Here is a 26,286-nt window from a genome sequence, read left to right as displayed (position 1 = left end):
TGTTTCTAAACCTATATAAATATAGGTATATACCATCACTAACCATCTTACAATCCTAAGTAATAAGTGAGTATTAACTATTTCTAAACCTATATACCATCACTGTAAAAGGATATATACTACTAAATGGGTTTAAGCAAATCTTCAGCTTTTGCAAAGAATAATTCAGTTTTAAAAATATGATTTATAATTATCTTTTCATATTTTTATTTCAATTTCTTTCTTTTCATTCTCTCCTTTTTTTTCTTTTTAATGATTTGGATTATTTATACTATGTTGGTGGTTTAAAATTATAAATTTTATCTTAAAATCTTATTCATTAATTTAAGTTCTGAATTTTTCCAAAATTGTCTACAAATATATTGCCAATCGCCTTAACAACCTTTAACAATGACATATTAATGAACTAAATTAGACGATTTCTAAATTAGAAGACTAAAAAATCATGTTATTTTTTTCTATATTTAAAGACTAAAAAACCCAAATATGTTAAATGAAAGAACTCCTATAAAGTTGAAGTACATAAATTGACTTTGATCTATAAAGGAAAAATAAATATTCTTTTGGAGTTTTTTAAACACGTTTCATTTACCCATATAAAGATAAAATTAGGTGTTGATAGATACCAATGAATTTTAGAAAATGGTTTTAAAATATTGCTTAAAACCATGCCAATGATATTGCAATCTAATGCAACAGTTCTCTTTGGTGACACGAATAGAAGCGTTGTTGTAGGAATAACATGTTTTGTAATGTTTTTCTTTTTGTAATTATGTAAAAAAGGAATTTAAACCTTTTTAATTTCATTTTCTTTTACTCATATTTTGTTGAGTTATTTATTAATTTTAAAACACTTCATGTAATCATTCAACAGTAAAAATAAAAGTTAAATTAATGAATCAATAAAAAGAATAAACTAGATGTTTTTCTTACCCATTGTCTGGATGTGGATGTAAATGGCTACCTATATAATTCTGCAATTCTTGATCACTGAATTACATAAATCAATCACCGAACCGTTACAATTACAAAATCAACCCTAAGGGAGAAGGCCTGGGCTATAAAAAAATCATATGGATTGAATGGACAATGAAAAAATGGAACTGGAATTCCTACCACACTAAAACAATCAATCATGAATGCACCAAACAATAATTGAGACCAATGTGATCTATCAACACCCAAGCTTCCCGAGTGAGGCAAGGAAATTGAGAGAAGAGAAGGTTTCCTAGTTATCAAATTTCTTGGGTTGATGCCATTGTGCCAAACTTCTGGACAAAGAACTCAGGAATGATCCTCTAGTAGGCATCCCTTTCTTTCCGTATAAATGTTTTCCTCCCAAATCTGTGAAAACTGGACCCATATCCTTGCTTCTTTGAGTTCTTTCAATCTGCATAACATACCAAAAAAAGGAATATATTTTGGTTAAGGAAACAGCTGTTAGAGTTAATCTGGTCTTATAAAAGCTAGGCACCCCTGCACTGTGGCCTAATAAGGAAATCACAGATTACATAAAGCATCAACAACCATCTTACCTTGCTAATTTTCCCATCTTTCAAATAGTACCGAATACCAGACCAGTTGATAGATTGAGAAAAATGAGAGCGGAAGGCAGATACGGGATATAGGAAGTTATCCACCAGCATTGCAATGAACACCTGTTCAAAAGAAGTCACTTTCTAACTTTACCAACTAGTAGCAGGCTTGTTTGATATTTAACACCCTTTGTATCATAATACTACATTCATAATCATCCCCAAATATAAATTTTTCCAACATATACTCACAAGTCCATGCATTACTTTCTCAATTTTATATACCATAGTTCAACGTGTTTATGCCAGTGGCTGACCCACGTCAATTCTTTGTGCTTTCAATGTTTGATTGGACTCAAAATTTATGTTTGTTGTTTTATCAAATTTTAGAATATGAGGAGTCATTAAATACTGCATCGTTCTCCTCCCCTTGAATATCATCGTTAGCTATAAAATTGGAATACAAGGTTGATACATAAAGATTTACTCAGAAGAACTCAACTTTACAGTAAAAATGTACAAGACATCAATGATAAACAATGCCTGTCAAATTTGTCCACATAAAAAACAGGCAAGACGAAAATACTCACAAGACACCAATTATAAGATGCGAGGGAGAGTTGTGGCGCCTCCGGAGACAACATGTTGCACAGCTGGACTTCTATCCGCGTCAAGTTCCACATTGAAAGAAGTTCAACAAGAGTGCATATGGCTAGGATGGTCACCAATAACAACCCTGGGAAAAAGGTACTTATAAAAACACAAGAACTGAAAATGTAAAGTTTCATGGGAAAAAGTTCATCGCACAATAATGCAGTACACCCCATTTATGTTTTCCTACAGCCCCATCTATTCATGGCAAATACAGAAATAGCACCAGTGGAAATGTAGCATATAACAATGGGAATAGAATGTTATGGCTGGATTGAATTTCATGTCATCCCATTGCGTTATTAAAAAAGATAATCCAAACCATATTGATAGCAGTTATCAGTTTATATAATATTCCACAGAAGGTAATGACCCTTAACATAAATAAAATTCCAATAAACTTATATAATAACAAGTATTTATGAAATCATGTAAGACGAAAAAATCACACAAATACTCATGAATAGAGAGCTTCTAAAACTGCATATAAGTTGAACAATAATCCTGTTTCAGCATCATAATCCTGTCATTTTTTATCCATTAATCCACACACTAACAACATACCTAGAAAGGAAAAGTAGTGTGCTCACCACCAGAACTGTAGGTAATTTCTTCAGGAAAGAACTCTTTATTGTAAAATCTTAAGGCTGCTGCAACATGAATCATCGCCATAACATATGGTGCTACAAATCCCCATGATAAATAACAGTGTGTAGTAAACAATGCACGATTCATTATCCAGTTAACATTTGTTGTGTAGGACTCCAAAACAAATGTTTGCTTCCTCAAGTAATTCCAATATCTACAAACGTTAAAAAGAAAGTAAATCATCAAATATGCAAAGAAACACAATTTAAGATGAGAAATAATCACAAACCTTCCAAAATTAAGATCACTTGCAAGGGGATGAGGAAACACAGCAACAGGGGGAGAAGTAATGAGCCTTTTGTGAGCCCCTGTATAATAAATTGTAATACTTGTTAGAATATTAAGATTCTTATTCTTTTAGATGACTCCTTTGTTTAGTTGACTTATTAAGTAGGGGTATAACAAAATTCACAACGGTACTATTTTGGCCTATATTATCAGTATAAGTAGGACTATTAGTGGTTAGTACAAAACATTAACATCTGTAAATGAAATACACACACATACATGTTCTCTTTTCTCATTATTTTCCAACTTATCTGTATAAATTCAATAGCAATGAACTCACTCAATAAATAGGAATGAAATGATAGGAAAAAAACATTAAATATGTACCATAAAAGGTTAGTCTATCCAAATGGAATGAGTAAGAGCCTATTACATTGCCAAAAAAATGATGTCATATATGTATGTGAGTGTGTGGAGCAGTCTCTTGCACAATAATAGTTTAATGAAAACAACATTACCCAAAAGAAAACTATCATTCAATGTCATTTTTCTGCAAGATGCACATAAACAAGAAGAAATTGTTCATAGGATTGCCAAATCTATAAGGAATTAGCTTCTTCGTGGATCAATCTTCAAGTAATCATTATTTTCAATGAATGATACAGATAAAGTAGTTGTATACAATGACAAAGTGAACATAAACAAAAAGATAAGAGAACCAAAGATTAACCGGATATGGCTGCAAGAGTCATATCATCGGAATATCCACCATCTTTAAGTCCTGAGACTACACCGTAACGATCTTGCCTAAAGTCATCAGCATGCATCTGAAAGAAAAAAAAAAGCTAAATAGTTAGAACATAGTTTCTTCAAAGCATCAACTGAGTAAAAAAGAACAGTAAAAGCTACTTGCCATCATGCACCCTCCCCACAAAAAGAATGTTTTTCCACCAGTGGCAAAGCCCATTGAACAAGGCTGTGAAATAAAATAAAAGCACATTAGGAGCAAAAGAGTGGAATTATTATAACTAAATCTCGTCAAATATTAGGATTTACAAAAAATCCAAACTAAAAGTTATCCAATAAATCCTGAAACTTGAGTAACATTCAATTAGCTGAGTTTCATTTGTAGGACTTGTACACTTTATAACAAAAGGAAAATAAAAGAAAACTCAATCTTATACACAGACATGTGCTGCAGAGATTGGAGATATAAATCCAGAGGAAGTTGTGTACCATATGGTATTCATAGATGCAGTAACTCCCCAGGCTTCCAGATGGCAGATCAAGAGGGTATCCCGTTTGAATAAATATCTGCTAAGCATCAAAGAATTAAGACCATAATAAATTAATTCAGGGAAGTGAAACCACAATAGTTATAATTAATCCTTTAGAAAAGAACCACAATAAACAAATTTAAGTTAGACCTCAGGGTTCTTCTCCATCTCACGAGTGAGTGCTCCAATTGATCCAGGATGTAACCTAACATCATCATCCAAAAACAATACATACTTGCTATCTTTATGCATTGTCTCCACTCCAACCTGCACAGGTGTTAAGACCACTCAATACACCTGTGATTGGTAAAATACATCTAGCAAGGACAATCTAGGAAATCAACAAGGATGCACATGAACCAATTTTCAATGTGGGATTTCTACGAGTTAACCCTGGTCTTTCACATATGTATTTGCCTAGTTAGTGTTACATATAGAGAAGTGCTTTCTAAGATCCAAGATCATCATTTTCAACATAGATTCAGATTGACTTCCACAAAATACAAGGAAGATAAGATTACGTTCTGCATATAGCATGGCCCCAAGGCAACACTTAGTATTTGAAAAAACTATCAAAAATATATGTCAACAAAATTCCATACCAATTGATTGTGAATTTTTTGACTACAAGTTGTTGACAAATCAGCTACAACAACCTTAGCATCAACATGATCCTGCATATATCAAATAGGCATGTATTTAGCGTGAATGAGACACAGACAAGGTAATGGAGACAGTCCAAAACAGAAAAAACTAACTCCAACAGGGCAAAGCAATTAATTGAAAAGACTAAGAAGTGTGAGCGGCAAAATTTAAACGCAAATAATGAAAGACATGAAAGTGGAAATAAAATGAAAAACATGAGAGAATAACTTGTGAGCTTATTTATACCTCAAATTCTGCTATTAGCCTTGATACAGCATGGTAAGCAGGATCCTCGATACTTTCTACCACAAAAAGAAATTCAATAGGACCACCATATAGAGATGTTATCTGTGTTTAAAATGAACAGAATCAGATATTAAAGAAAGTGGACAACAGTTGTTCACAATTACAACCAATTATTATTTACTTTGCAACAAAACTGAATAACTAATAGTATGACTACAATGACAATAGATCATACCATTTAAATTACAAATTTAGGAAAATGCAAGAGAAAGTGTGTGAAATACATAAATCATACAAGATCGAATTATATTCCAACTTTCCTATTTCTAGTGTATTACTATTACTTGTGAAAGAACCAAAAAGGCACTGCACAGAAACCAAAATATTGGAAACCTCAAATAAATTCCAGGGACATGTCATATAAGTTATCACCTGACTCCTCCAGTTATGGAGATTATGTTCTCCAAACCCTTTTAGGGGCATAATCACAGTTACTCTTGGAAGATTGAGTTGGTAGGAGTGCTCAAGTTCGTTAATGTCATGAGAAAGGAAAGAAAAGCTATTGCCATTCTTCATACAATCCTTCATTTGTTTGATCTCTCTGTTCCTGTGAGTGGGGGAAAAAAACTGTGAATTTCTCAATGAAATGAAAGTGTTTCCTAGTTGATTTATATCAGTGACTACCTCACATAAGCAGCACAGGCCCACCCAAGAGCAAGTGTTAAGCAAATCATACACCCCTGCAGAGCAAACATAAAATTCAGGTTTTAATGCAATGTTCTCTTAAAAAAAACGGTGGAGAAAACAAAGCGAGATTTCAATTTAAGGAAACATAGATAATTATCATTCAATATTGAAATGCAAGAGTTATATTGCCATACTTAAGACTGCCACAAATACACATAGCCCATATTCTGACACTTAAGGTTCCATTACCTCCTTTATTATTTCCATTTCATTCAACAAACATGCAATTTTACAACCTGAGCTTGAAATGCAGCTCAAGGGAAATCCCTTTCAACAATGCATAATTTTCTATCTCAATTATTTATATTGTTTCTTCTGTTTCTAAATGTTAATTTAAAGTCTATATAGACATCCCAACTAAAGGGATTCCGGATGCTAAATCAATAAAAATGACACACATGCCGGTACCTCAACTGTCAAAATTTCTGGGCGAGAATAAAATTTGTGAAAAAGATTTCACAGATAAAAAATAAATACTGGAGACTTCCATCCATATCCTACCAGGCTAAACTAGGTCACTTTCTCAAACTTAAACAAAACACAAAACGAATTCAATCCTATTCCTGGAGGCAGAAATTGGTTTCAACAACCCATAGAAAAAAGAAACTTCAATTTAATTCAAGAACTAGCAAATTGCCCCAATTGCTTAAATCAAACGCATCATTACCAACACAGGAGCTTTATCTCGTGTTTCACCAAGTGCCATTGGGAAGCACGTCATCCAGACATACCCACTTTCCCTCCCCAGACCCTTTGTAACCACAAACAAATAAAACATAAAAAGCACAATTTTGTTCGGTACCAAAACCATCATAACTCAGCTGAAAAACCCTCGCATGGAGATACTGAATGAAGAGGAACAAGTTCATATTGGTTCCCACAAAAACCTGGAAGCCAAGAAATGCTAGGAAGGAAAGAATATCTACCCACCAACAAGAGACAAATGCTGAATTAGTTGAACAATAATTGAGACAAAATTAGTCACCCCCAAAATCAAGAGCTTTAAACAGAGATAGATCAAAAAGTGATATAAGTGAAAAACCTGGATCTGAAAGAAAACCGCGATGGGACTACACAAGACCCTGCTCAGAGAAAACAGTAACAAATCAAAGGAAGACATTGTTGTGCTTTCTTCTTTCTGAACACTTTCTTTTCTGTCTGTCTCTGAACGGAAACGCTCACGGTGTCTCTCTCTACCTCAGAAGGACATGAACAACACAGAGAGAAACACAGGCTGCAAGGGAGTTCAGGGAACTCTCTCAAAAAAAGCTCCAATTCAATTTAAACACTTATTGCGTAATTAAGGATTTTTTAAATTCAAAATTTCATCATCACCTTCAAATAATATTTGTTAATACAACCTGGTATTTTTAGCATATTAATGCTATATTTTGTTCTTTATCTTCTACAAACCTAGTTATATAAAGTACTATTTAATTTCAAATATTAATGAAAATTAATTGCGTTTAATATCTTTCTTTTGTTTGGTGGAAAATATTTAATATCTTCTACATATCCAATTTAATTATTTGTTTAATAATTATTTATAGAAGAAACAGGATATATATATATATATATATTAAGGATATAATAGGAAATGAGATGAATGTATAGTTAGAAGAATTTAAAAACTAAAATTTAATTTATTTAAAAAATTAGTAATCTATTTTTCATAAAAATATTCTCTTTTCACCTAATTCTGTTACCTTATAAGTTGCTTTCTACCTTTTCCAGTTTCTTTGAGTATTTTCGCTTTATCAATTTCATCCAAAAAAACAAAACTTTCTCAATTATTATGTAAAGATTACAACATTTTAAATAGGAACAGTTGAAGAATGCACTATGTGAAGAGAAATTTAAAAAACAGAAAAAAATTATATTAATATACTAAAAAAATTCATAAAAAGTATGGTATATAAATTTTAATAAAGAAAAAAAAACTTTTTAAACAAAATTCCAAATAAAAAAAACAGAAATATTACGGGTGAGTTCAATTTAAGTTCGGATAGGGAAAAAAAAGTCCACCAATTGAAATTAATTTGATTTATTTGCTTTTTTATTTTTAAAACAGTCAACAAACTCAAGGTTAACTAAACTAAAAACAAGTTAATTAGGTCCAACCATCAAGTTGGAAATCTATATATGCTTTTAAAATTCAAATTTTAAAGTCATATTTTTTCTAAAAAATATAAATTTTACCATAAAAAATAGATGGTAATTTAAGATATTAGTAGAATGTATTTGCTGAGGAAAAAAACTTCACAGTCCTAAAAATATAAGTACCAAATGAAGTATTTTTTTTCTCACTCAAAAAATAGTTAATCAAACCAGATTAGATGCCAAATCTGATGTCATTCAATGTGTGAGAATCCAAATACTAAATAGCATAAAAAATAAATTGAAACCCATAGTTATCTTCACCAAACTTGTCTGATAGGAAAACATAATTGAAGCATTTAATGAGAATATTCTTCCAAAAACAACACTATTTTTGTTTTATACACCTTTGTGCTGTTCTATATAAAGAAAAGAAAACGAAATATATGTTTTTCTTATAATTTGAAATTTTGTTGGTGTGCAGTGTTAAATCTGTGAGAAAAAAAAGAGAAACAGACCGTTGGATTGGTGGTTATTGATAGGTTGAGAGAAGAATGGCAGCTTGCAAAGTTTGATGAGAAGGAAGGTGCCTTTCGTAGGATCCGAATCTTTTTCCATATATCGCTTTTGGTACACACAACGCAACATTTTTTCCTTTGTCATTTGATCACTTCACAGTACATGTCTTCTCCTATCACTTTTTGGTCATTATTACACTTCATGCAACTTTGTATGAACAATAAAGAGATGAATATTTTATGAGGTAAATAACGTGTAAAGGTTCTTACTATTTCTGCTAAGTATTGACATGTACTATGTTCAGATGTTGATGTTTTTTATATGAGATGATCTTAACCTTTAAAAAAATGGTGGCAGTTTCCTCTCAGTTCCTTCAATGAGAAAATTTGATAATGCCGTGAAGGAGTTTGATATCAAATTGAGAAGAAAACAATAGAAGAAATATCGTGATTTGGTTGAGATGTGTCCATGTGAGAAATCCGTGAAACATGCATTAAATAGAAAAACAAAGTAAAAGGTTGCACAGTAATAATTAAAAGAAAGCAACATGGATGTTGATTAGAATGTGTATAATGTTATATGATTTGTATAAGTGAGAAGTTTGCAAAAATTGAAGGGAAGAAGTGAATAAGGATAATGAAGAAAGTGATGGGATTTGGAATGCATGTGTAAGTGCCCCACCTTATTCACATGACATTGCCAGCTATTGCTTTTGATGTTCTAATGGAAAACTACTCATCAAGTGGTCCATTGCAATTTTTTTGACAACATAATCTATGGTGTTTTTTGTAACTTTATGATTGCCAAAAATCAAACTCCAACAATCTACCATTCTTCATTCTATAAATAATTGCATATATATATATATATATATATATATATGTAATCCAACCTTTCAAGATTTTCTTAAAATAACTTTCAATATCCTCTTCAACAAAAAATTATTAAAATATATGTTTTTCTCATGTTTTCCATCTCAATCACTCATATTTCAATTCTTTTTATAAAGAGGTCAATTTTACTCTTTTAATATATATATATATACTTACACTCTTAGTGAATATCAATAGTTAAAAATAGCAATGTATCAAAAAATAAATTATTTATCATAAATAAAGTATAACTTATATGTTCAGCCTTGTAAAATAATTCTGTACAATATTAATTAAAAATAATTATTTCAATAGAAAATATCTTAGTGCACTTTAACTAAAAGTAATTTTCATTAATATTAACTGAAAATCTATTGATATTTTTTTAATTGTTAAGATTATTTAGTTATTAAATATTATTTTACATATAATTTAAATAGTTTATTTAAATATAAAAATCAGATTAAACATATTTAAATTATTTTATAAAATAAATTTAAAAAATAAATAATGTAAAATAAAATAAATTTAAATTCAATCTATAATATATATATATATATATATATATATATATATATATATATATATATATATTTGTGTATGAGGTTTGCTAATTTATGTAACTTCTTAAAGTGTACTAAATTTTAATGGATAAAAATATTTTCATATATTATGAATTTTAAATTTTAAGGTTAAGGATATTTGAATAATTTTTTATTTTTTTATTTTAAATTAAAAATAAATATTATTAAAATATTTCTGTGGTTAAAGTATATCTGTTTTTATGAAAAAAAAAATTTGTCAACTAAAAATTTGGTACACTTTAAGAGGTTATATAAATTAAAAAACATATATATATATATATATATATATATATATATATATATATATATATATTAAGTCAGGAAATTAACAATTCAAATATATATATTTTGGCGCACCATATAAGTATTCATGCAACTGTATAGTTGATTATAAAGGTTGAAAACTTGTCAAGTAAAATTTTTAGTATAAAGGTTGAGACTATTTTCTGACCAAACAAAGTTGTAGAAACTCATAGTAGGAAATATATATATATATATATATATATATATATATATATATATATAAATTAAGAGGAATGAGCATAATTACTTCGTTGTCATCCATAATTATTTATACTCAGAAGATAGAAATTAATCTCTTATCAGAAGTACTACTTCCAAATGAAAAATGGCATTTGACATTATTCATTTAAGAGGTGAAACAGGATAAATCTTTTAAAATAAGATAGTGATTCCAATTGTGAGAAGGAAAAGAGGAAAATAAGTATTTGATAATTTGTTGTTCATGTGTGGCTCAGTCCTTCAAAATAAAATAAATAGTGAAGCAAATTTTGAATTCTAATTGAAGAAGGGTGTTCACATTAAAAGTTCCAAAAATAATTGCCTGTACAACAGGTCCAACTTCAAAAATGTCAACACTACAACTCCAGAATATGTTTTTGGTAATATAAAACTTGAATTTCAGTTTAGACTAACTCGAAAATCATGTGACATCCATGCTTTTAGTAGGAATAATGTTTTTCTGCTACTTTATGTTGGGATTCTGAAAAATTGAGAGCATTCACTTCAACTTTCAAAAATAAGATATATCAAGGAATTACAAGCTGTTGACCACTTAAAATTGCAATGCTTATATATATATGATGATGATAAAAACTATGGAAACATAAGGACCAAATGAAATTTAAGGAAAGAAACAAAAAAATCCCCTTATCTTAAGGGCCATATAGGAGAGTGTTTTTTCGCTGTGTTGCTGCTATGTCCATATATTATTTAATGATGAGGCTCTTGCACAGTGAACTTTGTTATCTTGTTCCTATTCCTCTTATCCCCATAATTTTTGTGGGCATGTGTATGTATCAGACAGACAGACAGAGAGAAATTTCCTTATGATTTTGATCAACTCTTACCATATTTTACAATCTGTTTCCCTTAATTGAAGTTTACAATTTTTTATTGTATGATAATATGTAATTAGATTATAAGAGTTACTCTATCTCTCTATCTTCATCCAATTCTTGCTACTAGCTATTAACTGAGATGTACCACACTGTATCTATATATCTGGTATATTCATAGAACATGTAACCTTTGTTAATATCAAACTTAATCCTAGAAAATCAGAGGAGTAGATCGTGATATGATGAAGTTATATGTAATTAGTCCGGTATATAAAGAAAGCATCAATCCTGAAGGATCATCTACGATATTCTAATAAAAAATAAAGACATTTCCACAGGTTCTAACACTCAATTTAAAGCTTATTATAAAGAAAACCCTCCTTCTAATAGAAAACAAATAAGTCCTAAAAAAGTCAGGGAAAGAATAACCTAAAAATATTGCACAGCCACCGAACAACTAGAGGGACACAACAAATCAAACATGGGTGTCAAACAAGAGGAGAGATCAGGTGTGAAGCAGTAGTTTTACTTTCCAGATTATCCTTTATGGACTGAAAGGGTGCTGATTAAGGCACTAAACTAACATAGCATAAAGACATTCAAGAGAGATCCAAAGACCAAATAAGATATAAAAAATAGCGAGAGACAAAGAACATCAAAGTAAAAGCCTAAAGTCACATCCAAAGAAGTAAAGACTGGGACACCGACAACACTCCATGGGACATAGCTAGGGTAAAAATAAAGACAAAAAAACATATTATTGAAGGAGACACACTCAACCTGAAGTCCAAAGCTATCACAGATTTGAACAGAGGCAAGCGAGTTCAACCATGGAGCCAAAAAGGGAGATACAAACTTTCTGAGAAGAAGATACACAGCAATTTTAACTATACGAAATTAAGCACAAAAAGTTGCAGAAAGTAAGATAAGTTTGGGAGAAAGTTTATTTTTTAAGAAAGAATGAAGTTGAAAACAGTAAGACAAAGAGGATGACATCGCATAATGCTCTAGATAACCATGTGGAGGAAAGGAAAGAATTGAGAGAAATCTATCACTGAATTAATGTTAATAGAAATATATCACAATTTCAGAATATTTTTATATATTCATTAAATTTATAATAGTAACTCTAATGTATATTAATCTAACTAAATATGTGGAGGAAATCATACTAAGATAAAGAAAGATGATAACTATTCATAAGAGATAAAGATGAACAGAGAAATTGAACCAAAAGATAATTTAAAATGTGATAGGATATGATAAGATATTTTTGTATATTCTAACATTTATTTAGTGTAAACTAAGGCATGTTGTGCCTTGCTCAAGACATGCAGAAGATCTTTGCATAATAACGGTCACGAATGAAAATTGTAATGCTCCAGTTATATCATGCCTATATGTTACATACTGTCTTTCCAGAATAGAAGCATCTATTATTTACAAATAATAAATTTCTTAAATATAACACTGAAAAAGATGATTGTGATACTGCTTCTGGTAATACAAATCTTGCGAGTATGAAATAAATAAATTAATTCTTGATTGCCAAAATATAAATATCTAAAATACAAGGGAAGATTAAAATACGGTGTGTATAAGTACAAAACAAAAGGTATTTTCTTTAGAGAATTCAGGATAAACCATTAAGTGGAGAACCTTAACGCAATGCTAGTGTGTATCATAAAGTTCAATCTGCTGGAACTGCAACTGCATGGCAACAGTTATTTACTCATCATATTCGGAACCTAGCCATTCATTAATGAGACCGTTCGCAACCTGGAACTGAAAGTAGAGAAAAGAAAAGAAAGATAGCATTTCTTGACTGATGGCAACACAACAGAACAAAGGAGAGAGATCAGGTTTCCATTTCACAACGATTCCTCATATCCCAAAGAGATTATTGTCTATTTACAAATGATAACAAATATGAAACAATTCCTTTCCCTCCAGTAACTCCCTTTACCTACAAATGATCTAAAGATGCTAATTAACTACCCCTTTCCAACAGTCCTAACATATGCCAAAACAAGATCTTGATGTCATGTGGCTCTAATGCTGGACGAACTGAGCTCACAAACCACAAGAAGAGGTAAAAAACTGTAGGTGTGGGTTAGGATGCCCAGTCTGTAATTCAAGTCCAAAGGTCTATTCAAGACAAAGAGTTATAGAAGACGTTAGTCAGACATTTGTTGAGTTGGTCCTTGAGAAGTTGTGTTTGGTTCAGAAAGGGATTGCTCTTTAGCACAGTCATCTACTAATTTTAATACAGAAAAACTATTTGTTTCCTATTCTCTATTTCTGTTCTTGATATTTTCAGTTTGAAAAGATCTCAGTTGCCTAACAGTGGGTGTTGTTGAGCCTGAAACTTTACTCTGCAAGAATGGGTAATACATTTTACAAACAATGCAGAAAGTAATAACACGTTTAACCCAAAAGTCCTTCAGAACTTCAACAAGAACCAGAAAGAAAAAGCAACAAGAACAGGTAAAAGTAATTATACTCCGTTAGATGGTGCCACTTGTCATGGAGTCATAGGGATTCAGCTAAAGTTAAGAGTATAAGCAGGCCACCGGTTTCATGTTATATGGAGACAATGTGCAAAATTCAGGAGAAAGAAGCAGCCAACTCATAAACTTCAACACAGAGAACACAGTAACCACAATAAAAATAAATCATAATTTTCAATTGTTTCAAATTTGATTTATAATGAAAAAATCACATCTGAAACTCAAAACAATATAATTCAAGTTAAAAATAACACAACTATAAACTAATACAACTTCAATGTGATAAGCAGCAGAAGCCTCGACTTTTGATTTAATTGATCAATTCTCCTTCATTTGAATAATGATGTAAACTATATTTAGCCTTCAAGTTATATTGCAGGCAAAATTGTGAACCGACTCCACGGCAGGACAGACCAACTTTCTTACATGATAATAATATGAATACATAATCAAGTGATAAGAAATTACACTGTATTCAAAGAAACAAAAGCTGTGATCCATCGGCAAACAGTAAGTAAGATAGAACTAAATAAATTGAGGCAATGCGTCTCACTCAGACACGACAACCTGTTTATTGTCCTCTGGCAATGAATCCACTAACTTCTTCCCAATTAAATGGTGAACAAGTACACCTGCTGCAACACTAACATTTAAGCTTTCCACGGCCAAAAATGATAGAAACTCTCTACCAGAGCTCTGAGCATTCAAATCATCACTTTCACCATCCAATTCACTAGTATTTGGGTCAAGAGGAATATTCCCAGGAATCCTAACTAACTGAGTGCATGATCTCTCCACCAATGGTCTCAAACCAGTGCCCTCGCTGCCCAAAACAAGAATAGTAGGCGGACCTGGTACAACCTCATCCAAAGAAATAGCTTTGGTGGAGACAGAGCCCCCAAGAACCCGCCAACCATTTTCAGCTGAAGACACCAAGAATTGCATCATATTCTTGCAATATCTAAGTTCCATTAACTCAAGAGAGCCTGCACTTGCTTTGCTCACAACACCACTCAATGGAGCTGAATTCTTGGCACATAAAACTACCCCAGTCGCTCCAAAAAAGTATGAAGACCTAATTATTGCCCCTAAATTCTGTGGATCGGTAACCTCATCCAAAGCTATCCAAAGGGAACCCTTCCCCTCATCAACAGAAACAGGGTCCAGTTCCTTTATTTTCACCATCTCTAGTGGTGAAGCATCTAAAACCAAACCTTGATGAGGACGGTTATCAACCACCATATTCAGATCGTGTTTTGATGCTTCTTTTACACTCAAATCTAGCTTCTCAGCAATCTTTAGAACTCTTTCAAAGCCTTTCTTGTCCTTCTTCTTCCTATTATTGCTACTCAAATCCAATCCTTCTTGAACATACAATGCATAGAACTCCCTTCGATCAGCTGACAATGCAGCCAAAACAGGACCAACCCCATAAATCCCTTCACCAACAATCTTAGGCACAGTGGATTCAGTGGCCTCTTTCCATGTCTTTCTACCCCAGTTCTCCTGCTTATTCCATCTTCGAAACTCGGGTCTCTCCGTTCCAACTTTTGCCCCCACCGTCCCCTTGAACCTATTCTTTATGTTATCCCACCTTGGATCCTCAATCTCCTCCCCCATTTCATCATCAACTTCTTCCTCGTCACTATCATCATACTTCACATACCTTTTGCCATAATCACTCCTGTGCTCTCCAGCCTTCTCAACCAATCCACTCTTCCTTTCCTTACTAGCAGCTGCTGATGCACCGCCTTTCATAGAAACTGTTGCAGCCGTTGCTGATATCGGCTTAATTTCTGGAACTGTTGTTTTATGACTTTTATCTAACCTTTCAATGGATTGTTCCCAAGAGGACTTACCACTCACCTTCTTTGCTGACCCTTCCTGGATAGAGGCACTAATCCTAGTCATCTTTGCTTTCTCCACCACCTTACCTTCTCCCTGAACCTCATTAGCCACTTCTAACCAAGGAAGTTGTTTTTCGCCACTTCTTGACCTATAATACCTTCTAGCAATTTGTACCATAAAGCCGTACGGATTTGCTAACTTCCCCGCTTCCGAGGTTCCAAATTTATGTGAAGTGGGGATCATTAAGATGTGGTTTTGATTATAAGCAAGCGGTAAAGATAGGGACCTTAAGGCGTTGGGTGAAGCGAAGCATTTGGGTTGCGAAGAGATTTTAGCGGCAAAAGGAAATGCCTGGACTTTGGAGATGTTGGTGTACATTGAGGTAGCACTAGAATAACTACGAACTCGTCAAAGTGAAAACCCAGAAAAGAATCTCAAGTATTGATAGAATGGATTGAGGAAGGAGCAACCATGTGAAAACTGGATTAAAGTACAGTGAAGTTTTCAAAATGATAATGCCTTATCTTTCTTTCCTACATAGATGTGCATGCGAAATTAGGGCAGACAGATACTACAGGAGATGATTCGTAATTGTTCAGAGGGGCGATTAAACGACACCGTTTAATGTTCTTAGTTGACCTTTTATTGATTAATAAATTATTTTAAAATAATCATAAAAGTAAGAAAATGTAAATTAATAATGAAATCTTATGTAAATATGAAAAATATACTAATTTTACAATTTACAGAAACAAAACATTGAAATTAAATTAAATATATCCAACAATATTTAATCTGGTTGATCCAAAATTTAACCATAATGTATAAATAAATAGTTTATTTTATTTTTTGGAAAAATATTATTTGAACTTTAGATAACATCTCTTTTTTATATTCGAATTTTTTTTTCTTAGCTCCTTAATAAGGATAGAAATCAATAAAATTAGTATTTTTTAGCTCCTACAAACATCGAAAAAAAAAATCAAGAATTTGCAACTTTAATTACAAATAATACTTTTTTCACTTGGTGAGTCAAACTCGAACCGAGTTCGCCTTTAATTGAAGAATAAAATATAAAAAAATTCTCTAAGGTTAACCACATAACAGGATAATCGGACGCGAAAATATTACCGATATATATGTGGCTGGCAAAAGAAGAGACATGCCGCTCACCTCTCCCCTGCTAAATCTCCGCTCCCTCCACTGTCGTATCCGCCACTGCCACTCCTCCACCGTCCGAAACTTCATGGCCGCCGCCGAGCCCATAAGCCCATCAAACACTCGTGTGGGCTGGATCGGCACTGGCGTCATGGGCCAGTCCATGTGCGCCCACCTCATCCGGGCCGGCTACACTCTCACCGTCTTCAACCGCACTGCGTCCAAGGCCCAACCTCTCGTCGACCTCGGGGCCCACTTCGCTGCTTCCCCCAACGCCGTCGCCTCCCGCTCCGACGTCGTATTCTCCATCGTCGGCTACCCCTCCGACGTGCGCTCCGTCCTCCTCCACCCAACCTCCGGTGCGCTCGCCGCCCTCCGCCCCGGCGGTGTCCTAGTTGACATGACCACCTCGGAGCCCTCCCTCGCCGCCGAAATTGCGGAGGCAGCCGCGGACAAAGGCTGTCACTCCGTCGACGCCCCCGTCTCCGGCGGCGACCGAGGCGCGAAGAACGGAACCCTAGCGATTTTCGCCGGCGGGGAGGAATCGACAGTGAAGAATCTGGAACCCTTGTTTTCAGTGATGGGGAAAGTGAACTACATGGGAGGGAGTGGGAAGGGGCAATTCGCGAAATTGGCGAATCAGGTGACGATAGCGTCGACGATGGTGGGGCTGGTGGAGGGAATGGTGTACGCGCACAAGGCGGGGTTGGATGTAGGGTTGTACCTGGAGGCGATTTCCACCGGCGCGGCCGGTTCGAAGTCGCTGGACTTGTACGGAAAGAGGATCTTAAAGAGGGATTTTGAAGCGGGGTTTTTCGTGAACCACTTTGTTAAAGATTTGGGGATTTGTCTGAAGGAATGTCAGAACATGGGGATTGCTTTACCTGGTTTGGCTCTTGCCCAACAGCTTTATTTGTCGCTTAAGGCTCATGGTGAAGGATATTTGGGTACTCAGGCTCTGATTTTGGTACTCGAGCGACTCAACAATGTCTCCCTTCCTCCCTCCGATGCCTGAAATCTCAAAGCAACCATTCTCTCTATCGTCTGTTACTATTTTACTTCTACTGCATTGCCCTCTCCACTCTGCTGTCTCACACAACGCTATGGCATAATAAAGTCTGGTGATTGAGTTTTACCCTTTTTCTCACTGGAGAATCCTTTGGTATCAATTGGGGGTTTAATGTTTCCTACCTCTTTATCTGAAGAGTTATAACATTGTTGTATCATTTAGTTATGAACAAATTATCCTATTTTCAATGAAGTTTTCACATCATGGAAGTGTAGCTTCCAGAATGCATAGAAGGAGGCTGATAGCAATTTGGGGTGGCAGCAATGGCATTTCGCTTTATTTCTGGTTTCCTAGTCGATGGGTTAAAAAACAACACCGATTAAGAGGTTGTAGTTGGCCACGCAAAACCAAGGTTGATGTTTGATGTAGTGTAGGTTTTATACTTTTTGTTTTTTCTGTGATGTTTGGATTGGACTTGGACCTATGAATGTTGTTTACTTGTGAAAGCCTTCTCTCTATCTATTCTCAAGTTATGCTCCGTTAAACCACGCCAAAATCTTTAAAAGTCAATTTCCACTCAATTTTCCTTTGATATACAGTGCTGTTTGCTGGATCCAACCCATATTCGTAGTGAAAAGATTGACAACAATTTACTCTCCTCAACGAAAGGAAAATGTTGATAAGGACAGCTAGGTAGACTGGCTTATGTTGCATCATAGTAAAAATGTTCGATTAGAATACAGAAAGATGACAAACCAAAATCGGCCACCCAAAGCATTTGTCTTGATTTCATTATTAGTTAAATTAAAACAAGCAATAATATCGTTAGTTGATTTTTATAGAAGACAGACGCGTTACCGATTTATCAGATGCATCTTTAATAATGAAACTACTGCTTCGTGATGAGTCATATTTTTTCTCCACTCAACAACCCTTTCAGAAAGAGATTTTGGTTTCAATGAGTTGAAACTCTTTTACTCTTTTAGCTCACCTCACTTCACTAGTCTACAAAACGCGTTAAAACTTGCGGTTGCATGTTTTGCACTAAAATACCACAGATCCAAAACCTTTCTCTTGTGCCTTGTTACTTTCTTGCGGACAAGAGAACAGCACAAGACATTTCGCCAAATCTAAGCTCTCTGATATTTATGTATTTTCACAAAAGATATGATAAAAACATGTTTACTTTTCTCATGAACAAGAAAAAGAAAAAAACAAATCCAAGATTTGCTACAACAATAACAGCAACAACTCCTGATAACTCAAAATCAAATCCAAGAAAAAAACAAATATCACCGACAAAAAAATTGAAAAACTTAGCGTGTTTCATACAAGATAATGAAATACTACAACAATAACAGCAACTCCTGATAACTCAGAAAAGGTTTGAATAAAAAAGCACTTAGGCTTCTCAGTGCATTAAGTCCTGATTTATTCCGGTTGGCTACATCCGCAAAAGGTGACTAGTCACTCATGATAAAGTTTATATCTTTGATATTATTCCTTAACGAAGGAGAAACAAACCCCGAACCAAAATAATGAATGCCCCAGTAAGAAGAGAGATCCCTCCCGGTGGCCATGATCTGCAAGACCAATAACCAAGGCATCATTGCTTCAATGTGTTGATCTATTACCTAAGAAAAAAATGAAACTAGTATTACATTCCCTCGGCAATAATTTAAGACTCCTCCACTCCCAAATATTGGGAGTGAGAAGCTGCTAGAAGGGCTGCACCAATGCCGGAGCCATCATTAGCGTGCTCAATGACAATGGTCTCAGCAGCCTCCTCTCCCAGCAATTCCTTCAGTGTACTCTCCAGGCATTCTCTGAATTTAGTGTAGTGTTCATACAATCCTCCATCCAATGCTATCACTGACTTTTGCTTCTCCCCAACCTTAACTGTGTCTCTTCCTAGTTTCTTGAGGATGCCCAAAATACCAGCAGCAGCAAGGCGGGCCCCGCGAGTAGCAACAATGTCACATAGTTCCACAACAATCTTCCTCATTTTTAGGGAAGTGTTCGAGATCTGACAAAATGAGGAGCATTAGAAGCACCAACTTTTATTGCCCTAAACATAATCAGAATGCTATTTACTTTAAAAGACATGTCACAAAGAATAGGTGTAGTTTATCTTATCGTCATAATTTCTGTCCCCCCCACATCCAATTCAAGAAAAAGCAATTTATAGAATGGGGAGACACGATAGCAATATTTCAAAATCTTAGAAGAGCATGCATACCTCTAATGTATCCTTTAATTTGTTTCCAACCACTTTCAGATCAGGAGTAGTGTCGTGGTGCATGGCTGCCATGTCAGGTGTCCTAATAAAAATGATGTTAAAACTCTGAATATATGTTGCAATGAAGGGTTATGCAATTCAACAAGGGCACGGGTAGCATAAACAGTGTACACTGTGGAATAACAGCTAAAATGAGAAGTGAATACAATTTATTAAGATTGATTGGTATAAGCACAGAAAAAAAAAACAGCTGAAAATGAAAAGGCTAAAACTTTCGTCACACTCCAGTCTTAGCCAAAACTTTTGCCACATTTTCGGATGAAAATGTAATCCCAATAATGCCACAAAATAATTTCTTAGTTGTCCTTCTATCTTAAGCTTATACATAGAGAATAATATTATCATTTCCCTATTTACACCGCCTAAAAAAATGGTAATAAATCTTTCCCCACCACGTTCATCTTTTCTCTTATCCCTGTATCTCCTACCAACCCACCAAGCAAACCCCAGAAGAGGCAATGACAACCCAATCTTGTATTGCAGCATTCTTGTCTTGATTTACAAGTTCCAAAAAAAATTGATGCACAAGTTAGTTCATGTGACGACCTTGGTCATCAATTAACAACAGAGCAAATATCAAGCAATCTTGAGAAATAAGATTTAAATAGAAAAGGGGGGAACAACACTTTGTCAAAAATTAAATACATGATGATACTGAAGTGGTCCACATAAAAAGTCTAAACAGAGCATGCATCTTAATTTTCTCAGGTTTCTGTGTAATTCATGAAATTAAACAACTAGGCTAAGCATCAGAATCATTACTGGCACGTAAATATGCAGTAAAAGAATACTCCATATAAAGGTCATGGACCAATATTGACAGGTATCATCCAAGACAAAAAAAAAACGACTGTTTGGTGGCAGTAATCATTTCCAGACAGTGGCGCTAAGTAGCCAGACCCTAAAACCGATGTGGCTGGATAGCACATAATGGAATGACCACAATTTTGAAGGTATGATTATCAGTTATATAATTTATACTAGTCATGTATCAATCCTTAAACATTTAAAAATACATACCAAAAATTAAGTTGTAAAAAATTGTAGTTTTAAGCTAAACACACGACTCAATGGCACCGTAAGTCAAAGAACAAAAAAAAAGAGACAAAACTCATTACAACTAAGGGATAGATTGGTGATCGTGGTAAGGAAGATATCATATCTTAATCCATTGTTTTGTGAACCAATTGGATATGATCAGACAACCTTATCACCTAATCCTATCCTATCTTTTTCACCAGTTAAATTTTATCCTGTGATTCTATGTTGGAAGCTAACAGGATAAGATTAAAATATTTTCCACTTAAGTTCTCTCCGTCCATCTGTCCCCGTACTGTGTTTCATTTGCACTCTCACTGCATCACTTGTTCTCCTTTTTATCAGTGGCAGCTCACGAATCAAGTTATCATCACATCCACATTCTCCATGTTATTTTAAAATGGGAATGAATTTTTTTAAGCATATAAAATATGTACATTACGTGTTACACTCTTTTAGTTAAAATTATTTTGCTACTTTACATAATTTATTTACAATTTAAAATTTAATTGAGTTCAATACAAGATTTAGAAATAATAGCTCTAAAATTCAATGCATCCATATTAAAATTAGATATTTATAGATTTAAATAACTTTATTAAAATTAGGTAATTATTTTGTTACGTTTTTTATTATTTAAACAATAGAAAATTTGACAAAACTATATCAAAGTTAACTTACAAAAAGTGATATGCAATTGTGTCACAAGGGTAATTTTGCCATTTACTATGACTTGCATCACATGCCATTATTTGGTCCATCTCAAAACACATGATAGAATAATATAATACTATTTAGTTGTTATTCTGTGTCTACCAAAGACAGGATAGGACAAGAGCTTACTGAATTCATATCATGGTGTCTTTGGAAAAGCTTATTTAGAACTTTAGGTTTATCTTATGACATAAGCACTTATGCAAGTGTTTGGAAGAGCAGATGAAAATGGTTTATGGTTTGTCCATAAGCTAATTTTCACACACTCTTATCCTATCATTCCATATCTTATCATGTTAACCAAACAGACCTAAGAAGACCAGGGAAAAGAAGGGACAGAGCAGTGAAATGAAGGACCTATGTTGGTCTGTTATACAGAACATAGAAAGCTCCATAGTAGAGTACAGAGCAGAAGAAAAGAACAAGATAAGGGTTCACTGGAAAGTTGGAAACAACACCAGAACTGACAAGTGCAGCGGATTTGCCAGAAACAGAGCTGCACTTTACCAGCACTGCTGTTTGATCTCATGTTCATTTTGAACTTCTAGAAACAGAAAAAATGGTGGGTCTTTCTGTATCTCTGCCTCTCTCTCTATCAAAAATAGAGAGAGACGATGATTCCTATTCACAGTCATGACTCCCACACCACAAAAATGCCAAATAGCAGCCGCTGGCCACTTCTACACCAGTGCAGTATTAACAACTACGTTTGCCAGTATGAATTAGCATACCTAAGTATGAAAGGAACTTTCAATTTGGGTGGAACAGTATCTCCAAAAAAGTCAGCTTCTTCAGCCATCTTCAACAAAACTCTCCTAATAATCTCCCCCAAATACATGCCCGAAATCAATTTCTCAAAAATCTGTAAACAACAGTGGAATAATGTTAGAGTTGCATTAGTTAATTAAATAATGGATACTATAGATGATTATTACCTGTTCTCCAGGGTTTAAACTCTCAGCATCAAGAGCCAGATCATATTCTGTTAGAGAAAGATTTGATCGGAAATTACCCCACTCCATGTTTATAACCTATAACATTTAGAAATAATCAGAGCATGCTTCGTCACCATATAGTAACACCAGATAGCACACGGTAAAGATAACTCTTTCACAAGAAATTAAATCTCACACATTCATAACCTACATACCATATCTCCAGATTTTGGTATAAGGCCGTGCCATTTTGGAATAGCATGTGCACGTTCTACATATGCTGCATTTGTCCCAGTACCAAGAATCACAGCAGCAATTACATCCTGATTGTAGAATCTGCCTCCGGCTAATGTTCCAATGGTATCATTAACCTACATCAAATCAGCAAGTTAAGTTTCATTTCCAGTTTATATATTAGACCACCAAGAATGACTTAAAATAAAATAAAACTGACATAAAATCTTGTAACTCAAAAAACTCAGTCAGACACATTGGAAATCGTCATACTCAAATCATAGCCATAAAATATAAATAAAAAAAGAGAGAACAGTGAGACTGACTAGAGCAGCAATTCGCATATCCAGCCCAATTTTTTCCATGGACTTGGTTAGCTCTCCCACTACATCTTCACCAACCTACAAACGAACAATGAAGGAGTATCCATGCTCAGCAAGAGATCAGAGAAACAACAAGAAATTCACTCTATAAAAAAAATGAAAGATCCTATGGCTAAGATGCAGTTTTGAATTATAATGAGGCAAATAATGATTGTACTATTGCAATATCTGGAGACTTGCAAAACTTTATACAAGAGAGAGTGACTCGTTCAAATTTCTGGACTATCCGTCACAGTGTAATTAAGATGAGTGACAGGAAGAAAATAGTGTCTGCACAAGTAAATTGAATATCGAAAAATGCTAACAATAGGCTTTATAACACACTCTCTAGTATTGGTTGAATTTATGGGATCAAAAAACTTTGTGGCTCTCATTTCAAATATAGTTAATCAGCTTCATTTGTGATTCTGAACTTTCTCGTATATTTTAACCAATAGTAGGTGTAAAAAAGTGTGTGCTAGGACTGCTAACACTCCTCTTGAATAACAGGAAGGCAACAAGAATTACCGTATCTTCAATATTAAAACCTTTAGTCCACTTAATTAGAGTCCCAGATGAAATTGATGTTTGCCTCACTGGGAATGAGAATGTAAAACCCAGTTCTCTTTGTCTGCCGGGTGGAGGATGAAAACCTTCTGGTTCTGAAGCAACAAACTTGGCAAGAGCTGCTGCTATAAAATCAAATAATGCCTGTAACAACATAATGAATATGTATCAAAGTGTAACAACGCTTAATAGTCTGATAGATTTTCCCATAACACGCTTACCTCCGAAGTACCAGTCATCAAATGTGGAGGAATTGAAACTTCTGCAAACTCTTGGCCAAGAACACCTTTGTCTTTCCCACCCAAATGTACACGAAGGACACGGAAGTTTGTGCCACCAAGATCCAGTGCATAATAGAGTCCTTTCTCATCCCTGTATGTAATGGATGTGGTGATCAATGAACTAACACAGAAGAAATCTTTAAGAATAACTAGTTCGTATTTCTCTCTCGGCATCTTGACTGCAGGGTCTTCAAACCACAATATAAACAATCAAACGCTTTAGTGATAAACCGTTATAATCCAGAGGGTCACAGAACCATGAATGATATGTTAGTAAACACCTCCAATTTAATCACGTAATGAACTGCTAAAAAGCAGTATAATTCTGAACCTGTGACATTCGAGTTTCAAAAACCCGGATTTACAACAAACAAAAAAGCTCTAATATTTATTCTTAACATTCCAATACCACAATAAAATCATAATTGAGATAATGCATAAAATGAAGTGAACTACTTCACCACTGATCCAAATTTGTCAGTTCACGGTATCAGAATTCAGAAAGTAAAATAAACAGCACGCATAACAAAACAAAAAAAAAGGAAAAGGAGAAACATTGATTAGCCAAAAATCCATTAAAAAAGTCAAATAAAACAACAAGATCAACATTCCAGAGAGCAGGACAAATAGACAGTCAACAAAACCCGGACATCCTGATCCTCTAGTGTCTGAAACTTTTTTTACTACAAACTTTATTTAAAAAAATATAGACAAAAAAATCCTATATTTTATAAATATTAGTATTGAAAAGCTAACAGATGTGAAAAGGGAAAAGAGATGGATAAATCTACGAACCCAGTAGGGAGATTGTCGACGAAACTGATCAACATGTTAAGCTTGCTACCACCTTCAGATGCGAGCCCTGCGTGCATCTCCACATCCATGGCATCAGCCACTTGTCTGAGCTTCGCAAGTGGGGTCCCACTCTTTTCCTCAAAGTCTTTCAGTATGGCCATGGCTCGACTCCACTTGCGGGAACTAATCATGCGGTGGCGCACCACCAGCGCCGCCGCGGCACAAACGGCCGCGGCACAGACAACAGCAGCTCCCACCGCGACCTTGCCCATGACAGCAGTGGAACAAGCCGAATCCCGTAAAGTCCGAAACTTTGTCCTCTGAAGAATGAAACCCAGATTAGATTTTAGTGGGGAAGTGAGAGATTGTTGTTATTGGTGCACATTGTGGGAAAGTGACAGTGGCGTGGCCTTGGGGGTTAGGAAAGAGAGGTGAAATGAAATCAGACAGACAGGCACACAACACATACATACATATACATCAAATAGTGTTAAACACAGTAAAAAAATTTGAAATTTAGTAAAATTATGTAGATATCTCGCTTCAAATAATTAATTTCATTAGGGTTGAGTTGAGATGCCCAATCTGATCTCGATCTTACAAATTTAATGTAAAACTTCACTTTCAAATTTAATGTAAAACTTCACTTTCTTGGTAAAAAAAAAAGAAAATAGAAAGTTGATTAGTTAATTTTAGTAATTTCCGGATAAAAAGATTTTAAAAAGATTTGGTTTAATTTTTTTTATTTCTATAAATTGAATAACTAAGCTCCTTTCCTTTGTTGGAGCTTACCCAGTGATAGATTCAAAAATTCTCTATTATTTAGTAGAGGACAAATGTATAAATTTAAGAAGTAAAAAGAATAAAAAGGTAAATATATTTACTTGTAAATTAAAAACAATGAGGGGGTACAAGTGTCCATCCTTATTTAATAGGTTCACCGCTGAGCTTACATAGGGATAAAAAAATTAGATATGACAATTGAATTTCATCATAAATGAATAAAGAATGAAAACATTTGGCTTGTATTTTTTTCATCTTAAAAGTTCATTTATTATAAATTATAAATAATGACAAAGAGGGACAATGTTTCCTTAGAGAGTGTTATTAATTCAAAGATTTTTGT

At 34.1% G+C, this 26,286-nt stretch overlaps 4 protein-coding genes across 9 annotated transcripts; 1 reads left to right on the top strand and 3 right to left on the bottom strand.

Annotated features, from left to right (window-relative positions):
* Positions 1 to 905: 905 nt before the first annotated feature.
* Positions 906 to 12,290, bottom strand: LOC108347725 (uncharacterized). Of its 3 annotated transcripts, none has more exons than XM_052869109.1 (15): positions 12,191 to 12,290; positions 7,020 to 7,211; positions 5,915 to 5,970; positions 5,663 to 5,837; positions 5,231 to 5,332; positions 4,942 to 5,013; positions 4,490 to 4,606; positions 4,299 to 4,376; positions 3,976 to 4,038; positions 3,793 to 3,889; positions 3,064 to 3,142; positions 2,777 to 2,988; positions 2,126 to 2,271; positions 1,536 to 1,658; positions 906 to 1,390 (listed from the first exon to the last, which is right to left on the bottom strand). In XM_052869109.1, the coding sequence occupies exons 2-15, from the start codon at positions 7,095 to 7,097 to the stop codon at positions 1,229 to 1,231; spliced, it is 1,560 nt and encodes a 519-aa protein (XP_052725069.1). In that variant the 5' UTR covers positions 7,098 to 7,211; positions 12,191 to 12,290; the 3' UTR covers positions 906 to 1,228. The 3 variants fall into 3 exon arrangements, with proteins under 3 accessions (XP_052725069.1, XP_052725065.1, XP_017442636.1); XM_052869105.1 differs by lacking the exon at positions 12,191 to 12,290 and adding an exon at positions 8,593 to 8,610; XM_017587147.2 differs by lacking the exon at positions 12,191 to 12,290 and having other exon boundaries at positions 7,020 to 7,252.
* Positions 12,291 to 12,953: 663 nt separating this feature from the next.
* Positions 12,954 to 16,433, bottom strand: LOC108346860 (uncharacterized). Of its 3 annotated transcripts, none has more exons than XM_052872099.1 (2): positions 14,488 to 16,433; positions 12,954 to 13,195 (listed from the first exon to the last, which is right to left on the bottom strand). In XM_052872099.1, exons 1-2 carry the CDS (start codon positions 16,144 to 16,146, stop codon positions 13,139 to 13,141), a joined length of 1,716 nt encoding a protein of 571 aa, XP_052728059.1. In that variant the 5' UTR covers positions 16,147 to 16,433; the 3' UTR covers positions 12,954 to 13,138. The 3 variants fall into 3 exon arrangements, with proteins under 3 accessions (XP_052728059.1, XP_052728058.1, XP_017441403.2); XM_052872098.1 differs by lacking the exon at positions 12,954 to 13,195 and adding an exon at positions 13,226 to 13,785; XM_017585914.2 differs by lacking the exon at positions 12,954 to 13,195 and having other exon boundaries at positions 14,375 to 16,428.
* Positions 16,434 to 16,866: 433 nt separating this feature from the next.
* On the top strand, positions 16,867 to 18,441 carry LOC108346857 (probable 3-hydroxyisobutyrate dehydrogenase-like 1, mitochondrial). Its single transcript, XM_017585911.2, has one exon. The coding sequence runs from the start codon at positions 16,931 to 16,933 to the stop codon at positions 17,939 to 17,941; it is 1,011 nt and encodes a 336-aa protein (XP_017441400.1). The 5' UTR covers positions 16,867 to 16,930; the 3' UTR covers positions 17,942 to 18,441.
* A 736-nt stretch (positions 18,442 to 19,177) lies between these two features.
* LOC108347521 (hexokinase-1) lies at positions 19,178 to 25,616 on the bottom strand. Of its 2 annotated transcripts, XM_052872101.1 has the most exons (10): positions 25,161 to 25,616; positions 24,306 to 24,456; positions 24,046 to 24,228; positions 23,482 to 23,556; positions 23,137 to 23,292; positions 22,922 to 23,017; positions 22,718 to 22,848; positions 20,175 to 20,256; positions 19,597 to 19,961; positions 19,178 to 19,518 (listed from the first exon to the last, which is right to left on the bottom strand). In XM_052872101.1, the coding sequence occupies exons 1-9, from the start codon at positions 25,430 to 25,432 to the stop codon at positions 19,614 to 19,616; spliced, it is 1,494 nt and encodes a 497-aa protein (XP_052728061.1). In that variant the 5' UTR covers positions 25,433 to 25,616; the 3' UTR covers positions 19,178 to 19,518; positions 19,597 to 19,613. The 2 variants fall into 2 exon arrangements, with proteins under 2 accessions (XP_052728061.1, XP_052728060.1); XM_052872100.1 differs by having other exon boundaries at positions 19,178 to 19,961.
* Between the last annotated feature and the right edge of the window lie 670 nt (positions 25,617 to 26,286).

This window comes from Vigna angularis, chromosome 1 (assembly GCF_016808095.1).
Source record: "Vigna angularis cultivar LongXiaoDou No.4 chromosome 1, ASM1680809v1, whole genome shotgun sequence".
NCBI classification, from domain to species: Eukaryota; Viridiplantae; Streptophyta; class Magnoliopsida; order Fabales; family Fabaceae; genus Vigna; species Vigna angularis.
This window is presented reverse-complemented; position numbering and strand designations above follow the sequence as displayed.